This window comes from Lynx rufus, unplaced genomic scaffold (assembly GCF_022079265.1).
Source record: "Lynx rufus isolate CCGP_SWC_20201006 ecotype Redwood Valley unplaced genomic scaffold, mLynRuf1.p SCAF_1, whole genome shotgun sequence".
In the NCBI taxonomy this organism is placed as follows: Eukaryota; Metazoa; Chordata; class Mammalia; order Carnivora; family Felidae; genus Lynx; species Lynx rufus.
In genome coordinates, this window is record NW_025814823.1 from 20,430,082 (window position 1) to 20,437,658 (window position 7,577).

Here is a 7,577-nt window from a genome sequence, read left to right on the forward strand (position 1 = left end):
TGGTGCAAACACTCCGGAAAATTGCTAGCAAGCGGTCTGTTTTTTGTTTTTTGTTTTTTTTTTGTAACATTAAATACGCATCTACCTTGTGATCCAGGACTTCTACTTGTAGGCACTTACCTAAGAAAAATGAAAATGTGTGTCTACAAACAGATCTGTATAAGAGTGTTCCTAATGGCCCCAAACTGGAAATAACCCAAATGTTTGTGAAGTTAGAAGCCTGGATAAAGAAACTGCGGTATGTTTTTACAAAGGAACAGTTGCAGTAATAGAAGAATGAATGGCTGAAACATACAACAACATGGATGAATCTCAGAAACATTCAACTGGATAAATGAAGGCAGGCACAGAACAATATACTCTATGATTCCATTTGTGCATAGTCCTAGAACAGGCAAATAATTCTTTGTAAAAGAAATGAGGAAGCCGTTACCCCGGCAGAGAGGGAGGGAACTTAACGGGAAAGGGCAACAAGGGGACGTCGCGAAGTAATGAAAGTAGTCTGTATTTTATTCTGGATGGTGGATTATAGGGTATATGCTCCTGTCAAAACTCACGGAGCTAAATGCTGAAGATCTCTCTTTCCGTTTTAGGTATATTATACCTTAATTTAAAAATAAAAGCAAGAGTATTCGACGGTCGCTTTTCAGTGAGATTCTCTTTGTACAGATCAGAGTGGGGATCCACACAGGACCAGTCTTAGCAGGTGTGGTGGGAGACAAGATGCCGCGGTACTGTTTGTTCGGTGACACCGTGAACACGGCTTCTAGGATGGAGAGTCACGGGCTTCCCAATAAAGTGCACCTCAGCCCCACGGCCTACAGGTAGCCATTCATTTATTCCTTCCTTCCTTTGTCTTTTCCTACCTCCAGAATGCTCACGGTGCTTGGCAGCCGTGGGATCGGGGGTAGTGAAGGAAACCCGTGGTTCTTCTCCCGTGCCACGCTGGCTTATAGAAGACATTGTACCAGACGACAAATACTGTCGAGCCTCTTCCATAAGATAGTTTTGCTCCCAAGGAGCATATGGTCTAACGCGGGGATTGGCAAAGCATAGTCATAGGCCAAATCCAGTCTGCTGCTTGTTTTTTGTAAATAAAGTTTTATTGGAACACAGCCATGCTTGTTGATTTACACATTGTCTATGGCTGCTCTCATGGGACAACAGCAGAGTCGAGGAGCTGTGGCAGAGGCCGTATGGCCTGCAAAGCTGAAAATATTTACTCTCTGGTCTTTTGCAAAAAAAAGCGTGCTGACCCTTGGTCTCGCAGAAAAAGAAAGAAGTGTTCACTAATAATTATTTTGAAAGTGTGATAAGTACAATGGTAAAGATAAGCATAAAATAATACTTATGGTTTCTTGAGACCTTACAGGAGGTGAACCAAATTCTGTTCTGAGTTATTTTATATATGTATATGTTCATTTACTCTCACAACGGCTCTATGAAAATGTACTGTTATTCTTATCTACAGAGGAGAAAAAAAAATCAGGCACAAAAAAGTTAATGACTCGCTTCGGGTCCCAAGTTGGCTAGGAAGGAAAAGAGCCCAGATCAAATGTGGGGTGAGGCTCTGAGTCCCTGCTTTATCCACTGTACTCTTGTGCTTGAGGTAATTCAAGCGCGTGTGTCTTGGGAGACTAAGCGGGGTGCCTCATCCAGTAAAGAAATCCTTTGTGGAGGAAGAGATTCCTGAGCTGAATCTTGAACAAGGAGTTCCGAGTAGGATTCAGCCAAAGCTGAGGCTTTGGGGGAGAAAACCCAGCAGTACCAGCGCAGATGTAGAGGAGGAGCTAAGAACTACAATTTAGCTTGCTAGAGTAGACAATATGGAGCAGAAAGTAGCGTGAGCTGTGTGTGCCCTGTCGAAGAGCAAGGGTGTGCATTGTAGGTGGAGAAGAGCCCCCGGGGAGTGTGAGATTGGAGACAATGGGGGCCCAGGGTTTTATTTGATGCTTATACTCAAGACCATGCAAGGACAGGGGTGCCTGGGTGGCTTAGTTGGTTAAGCATCGGACTTTGGCTTAGGTCATGATCTCATGGTTTGTGAGTTCGAGCCCCGCATCAGGTTCTACGCTGATGGTGTGGGGCCTGTTTGGGATTCTGTCTCTCTCCCTCTCCCTCTCCGCCCCTCTCCCACTTATTCTCTCTCTCTCTCTCAAAATAAATAAACTTAAAAAAAAAAAAGACTGTGCGAGGACAGATTTGAGGATCAGGAAACAGGACAGAGAGGACCTGTTAGGAGGTGGGTTTGAGCCAGAGCATTGGTGGTGGGAGTTTGGGGGAAAGTAAAATCAGCTGAACCTGGTAACTGCTAGAAATGGAGAATGAGAAAGAGGGAGAAGCCTTGAATGTCTCCCAGGCCTCCATCCTGGGTGACAGCAACCTGAATCTCACCACTGGACACAGGACAGGTAAGAGGGCTTCCAGTCTACAGGGGCAGACGATGAGTTCAGGTTCAGAAGTGTTGAATTCAAAGGAACCGCAGAGCATCCTAGGTAGAGGTGCCATTACATGGATGGATGAAATATGGAGTTGAGGTGTTGGCTGGGGCTCCCAACTTGGCGAAAGCAACATATGGTTGGTAATTCAGCCAGGGGATTGATGAGATCACCTGGGAAAGGTGCAGTGGGAAAAGAGCAGCGCAAAGAACCAACATTTAAGTGGCAGGTGGATGAAGAGGGGCCCGTGTGAGAGGCAAAAGAAATAAGAAAGAAACGGCAGAGTTCAGGGTGAGAGGCACCCTTGTAGATATTTTTAGGGAGGAGGAATTGAACAAAAATGTCAAAATAGTGACAGGGACTGAAACACGTGCACCAGAGGTTTTGGGGACACGGTCAGAAGTAGTTGTGGTAGAATGGTGGGGATAGACACTGGGATATGGGTTGAAGGATAAATGGGAGAGAGTGTATAGGATTAAAGGAGGAGATGATAACGTGGGAAGGTTTTTGCTTCTGTTTGGGAAGGAAGGGACCTTAGCAGGCTAGCAGGCTGAGGGAGGATGCAGACAATGGGAGCTGGAGAGAAAGTGAGAAGTGGCTGGTTGGGCCAAGCCTTGAGCAAGCGGGAAGGGACGTCGATCGGGTGCCCCTGCACAAGACACGGCATCCTCTGAGACACCTCATCCTCAAAGACTGGGGAAAAGGGGGCGTGTAGCCGGTGGGGTGAGAGGCTGTGGGGTCTTACCTATAAATGGTTAAAACTTCATACAAGAATCAGATCACAAGGTAGGAAGCACAGTGACTTGAGGGTGGGGAAAGCAGGTGCCAAGTGGGGGGACTTGAGGAGAACAGTGAAGGTCTGAAATCTCCACGAAACTGGGAAAGGACAAGGGAAGGTCAGTGAGTGCTAAGACCTGGCTGAGGCAGCTGACCACGAATTAGAAAATCTCTGGTCTGCACTGTTCTGTGGTTTCTCTCCATTAGCTGGCGACAGCCGGTAAATAAATAAGCAAGAAAACGTTCCGTAGGTATCCCATAGCTCTGTCTCTTTTCACAGGCCCCCTCCCTACACCCTTCTCTTCCGTTCCTTGGCAGCCAGAAGTCAGGGAGCAAGCTTGGGTGGTTAGGATGAGCAAGCTGGGGTAACGGGGTGCCTGGGGAAGATGGAAAGGAGAGCGCTGATCTCCAAGGAGCCTCCTGCTTCAGAACCACGTGGGGCTGGCGCACACTTCCGCGTCACCCTCTCCATTGTTGCCAAAGCTTAAGTTCTACATCCGTGATCTTTGATACCTGGTGCGATTTGTTCTCTCTGTGCAGAGCTCTGGAGAATGAAGGGTTTGAAATAGTTGAGAGGGGCGAAATCGAAGTGAAAGGGAAAGGGAAAATGACCACCTACTTTCTGATCCGGAACCTGCATGCCTCGGAGGACGAGATCATGGGCAGACCTCACAGCCGGCTTGATCGCAAGGGTGAGCAGAAAAGAGAAGCCGCATCTCAGTGTCAGATATTTTTTCCACTAACAACTTCAGATGTGTTTAGTGGGGCCCTTGGGCATGTGGGGTCAGCGTGGGTCATCCCTTTGCACGACTTTCTTTGGGTCGAGGCTCCCAAGGATCAGAGCAACCAGGATGAACACTTGCATCCGGGGTAGTCTGATGCCCCTGGAGCTGGGCTGATGGGCCCAGCCTAAAGGGTCCCTCATGCATTCATTTTCAAGGTTCTTGCCGGTCCCACAAGGGGGCTTTCACATCTGTCTGTCCTGCAGCTGGGGGATGCCTTTAGAAGCTCTCTGCTTCTCAGCCTCAGAGGAGACTCCAGGACTGGCTTTCCTCACACCCTGAAACCATCCACCTTTCTCATTTTCTGCTGGCTTCTAAAACTGGGAAGAAGGACAAAGTCTGTGACTCACACAGCTCCAGGAATGACGGGAGAGTGAGTTTAGGTTAAAACAACCCAGTGCTAAGCCAGCCCAGGGATCACCCTTTGGCTCACGGTGCCGCAGCAGATGGAATCCAATGAGGAGGTTTCTATCCGCTGCCAGAGGCAGGCCCCTCCGCCCCACGCGGTCAGGGCCCCTTAACATCTGCCCTGGTTAATGCTGGGAGGTGCTGACCCGACGGGGAAACCCAGGAGCAGGAGGAAAACCTCCCTGAACCTCTGAAGCAAAGTGGAGGAGGAAGTGGATTCGTTCTGACAGGAGCTAATCTCTAGCTGCTCCAGGGGCTCGCCAAGGAAAATCTCGAAACCCAGGGGTTTCTGGTTGCTAATACGTGCGGGAGGTCTCTTTGGGACACACGGGTTAACGTTACTATTTTTTAAAGTGGGGCTATCCCAATAAAGAGATGGGTATTTGAAGAGCTTGAAATATTGTTTTCATAGCACGTTCACCTCGCATCGGTCTCCCTGTGAGCTGGGACAGGTTGGGGCCACATTCGACTGATGCAGACACTGAGATAGAGAGATCTAAGTTAAAAACTAGGAATAACTTTGGCTGGTATAGACCAGAGGGCACCCTTAACAGAGTTTTGGGCCTGAATTTCTAGGCTCAAGGTGCCTCGCCCATGACATCACCTTCTCCCTCCCACCAGCATGCCCTCCCCACAGGGAGGATTGCCAGAAAGGGAGAAGCAAGGTTCCCCCCCCCCTTTTTTTTGCTTTGTTGTCAGAACTAGACAACGTAAACGGGGAGAGGCGTTGTGCCACCTGATTGTGCGAGAGGAGAGACGGAGCTGGGGGCTTTAGCACCAGGACGCAACAGCATCAAGCCCAGATGCACCTAGCTGAAACTCGATACCGCTTTCTCCCTTGTTGCCCCCGCAGGGGTTCTCAGATGGGAAAGTTTGAGAAACAGGATTCTAGAACATGGCGTGGGTCCGTCGACTCTAAACCGCCTTCGGTTCTGAGCTGGAAAAACAATACTAACCAACAGCAGGATATGAGTAAGCTGCCTCAGTTAAAGATTTCACTGTGGACCTTGAGAAAGAGAAAGGGTGTGAAAGAGGGAGGGCTAGCCCCTTCTGGACCCTAAACAGCATCTCTGTGCAAGTTGGGGAAAAGCACACTTTGGGGGGGGGTAGATATCTCCCCAGGTATGGTTGATGGCAAAGGAAAGTCACCTGTTCCTCTGGGCTGACGTCAGCCCCACTCCTGACCTCCTTGGCCAGGTATCTCCATGCAGAGAAATGGCAGAAAGATCTCAGCCTTTTTTCTTTCCATGCTTCTCTCCATTTCCCCCTCCCCATCAGCCTAGGATCTCCTGCCAGGAGCGGAGGTGCGAGCCCTGGGGAAGGGAGTGCCTGCCCCTCCCATCCCCACTGCAGCGCAGTGCTGGAGATGGCCCCCAAACATGATCCTATTAGCCTGCAGGGGCCAAGGGACTTTGCCCCACACAGCAAGACCCAGCCTCTCAAAGCCAGTGATGGGGGAGGGGGATACAGAAACACTAATATGCACGCTAATGTTCTTCCCGAATTGGCCTCTTTCCTCAGATTATCTCCCACAGGACACACACACTGGTGTTTTGGGTGATTTGGGGGAGGCGCGGGAAGAAGTCCAAGGAGATGAAAGTGAGCAGAGTGGCACTGAGGCCCACGCTAAGAACTACGGGTAACTGCAGTGGAGCAGGGTGAGGGGGCCTCAGCAGTGACCTTCCGGTGCCCTTGTGGGTCCGAGCTCCTCCCCCACCTGGCAGGAGGGGACACCCGGGAGGTAACAGGAGCAAGAAAGGATGGCACCCCGGAGCACTCTTGCTCAAACCATTCTCCTTTCTCCCTTTTGTTCTCCAAAGCAAGTGCATTTACTGATTCATCTTCTAGCTGGTGAATGCATTAAACATATTAAACGTCACATAATCTCCCCAGCAGTGACATTTAACAGGTGGAACCACTGTCCAGCAAGTCCTTCACACGATGGGCACCTGAGGAAATACCCATGGGGCGGCTGATGTTCAGAGGCACCAAAGAAAGGCCCCCACTGCTGCAGCTCATGAGGTTGGCTTGCCACCCTCACTTTCCCTTCCCCACCTGCTTGTTTGCAGAAGCAAGTACTCAAGGACGTCAAGACAGAGCAGCTGTTGCCATCATGCAGTACAAGGACAGTAGGCAGTTGTCCCTGAAGAGTGACACAGCAGATGGTGAGTTCACTGACCACTACAGACACCCCCAGCGCCGCGGGGCAGGAGAATCGGTGGGTTCAGAGGTGTGGCTCGTGGGGGGGTGGGGCAGCTCAGGTGGAGTCCCTGCCTTCATACAGCCTGCGTTTTAGTTGTGGAAGACACACAACATAGAGCAAATAAATAAGATCACTTTAGGTAGCGACCGATGTTAGGAAGAAAATGAAAAACTGGGCAATGGAGAAGAGGACAATGGAGGCTCCTTTGGGGCAGCAGCATTTAAGCTGAAATGTGCAGGATAAGAGCCGGCCATGTGGCTGTCATGGGGACTTTCAGACAGAGCCATGGTCTAAGCAAACATGAGCATGGTCAATTCAAAGAAGAAGAAGAAGAAGAAGAAGAAGAAGAAGAAGAAGAAGAAGAAGAAGGAGAAGGAGGAGGAGGAGGAGGAGGAGGAGGAGGAGGAGGAGGAGGAGAAGGAGAAGGAGAAGAAGAAAGAAGAAGAAGAAGAAGAAGAAGAAGAAGAAGAAGAAGAAGAAGGTGGCCAGTGTAGACGTCTAAAGAGGAGTAGAAGAGGAAGGGGGCAGTAGGGGATGAGAGGTAAGCAGAAGCCCTGGCCAGTGTGGTCTTGAGCTTTCCTATCCACACACAGAAAGTCTGAGTGTAAGTAAGGGGCAAGGCAGGGAGCGATGGGAGCTCCACGGAAATGTTCCATGGGCGAAGGTCTCTACCACTTGAGTTCCTAAGTGACTGCTCCATAAACAGCTCGGAATGGGAAGTCTAAGAACCCTTCGTGCTCTAGGAAGGGGAACAAATTCATTGTTCAAACATGGGGATCCCTCCACAGAAGAGATGAACAGGTCTTGGCAGGGGCTGGGCTTCTTGCTTAACATGAGACAGAAGTTTCTCAGCTGGGCCCCTGATTCGGTATCTCCTCCAACTGCTGCTTTCCTGGACATACACCAATACCAACAACTAAAGAAGGAGAAACTGAGGTCACTTCAGTTTGGGGGTGAAAACTGGATGGG

At 49.8% G+C, this 7,577-nt stretch overlaps 1 protein-coding gene across 1 annotated transcript in view; it reads left to right on the forward strand.

Annotated features, from left to right (window-relative positions):
• LOC124508404 (guanylate cyclase soluble subunit beta-2-like) overlaps window positions 1-6,048 on the forward strand; it is a 59,119-nt gene extending 53,071 nt beyond the window's left edge. The window contains exons 12-14 of the mRNA XM_047074791.1: window positions 670-824; window positions 3,756-3,907; window positions 5,927-6,048. Of these exons, the coding sequence (XP_046930747.1) occupies window positions 670-824; window positions 3,756-3,907; window positions 5,927-6,048 (429 nt within the window). The remainder of the gene's footprint in view (window positions 1-669; window positions 825-3,755; window positions 3,908-5,926) is intronic.
• Window positions 6,049-7,577: the final 1,529 nt, after the last annotated feature.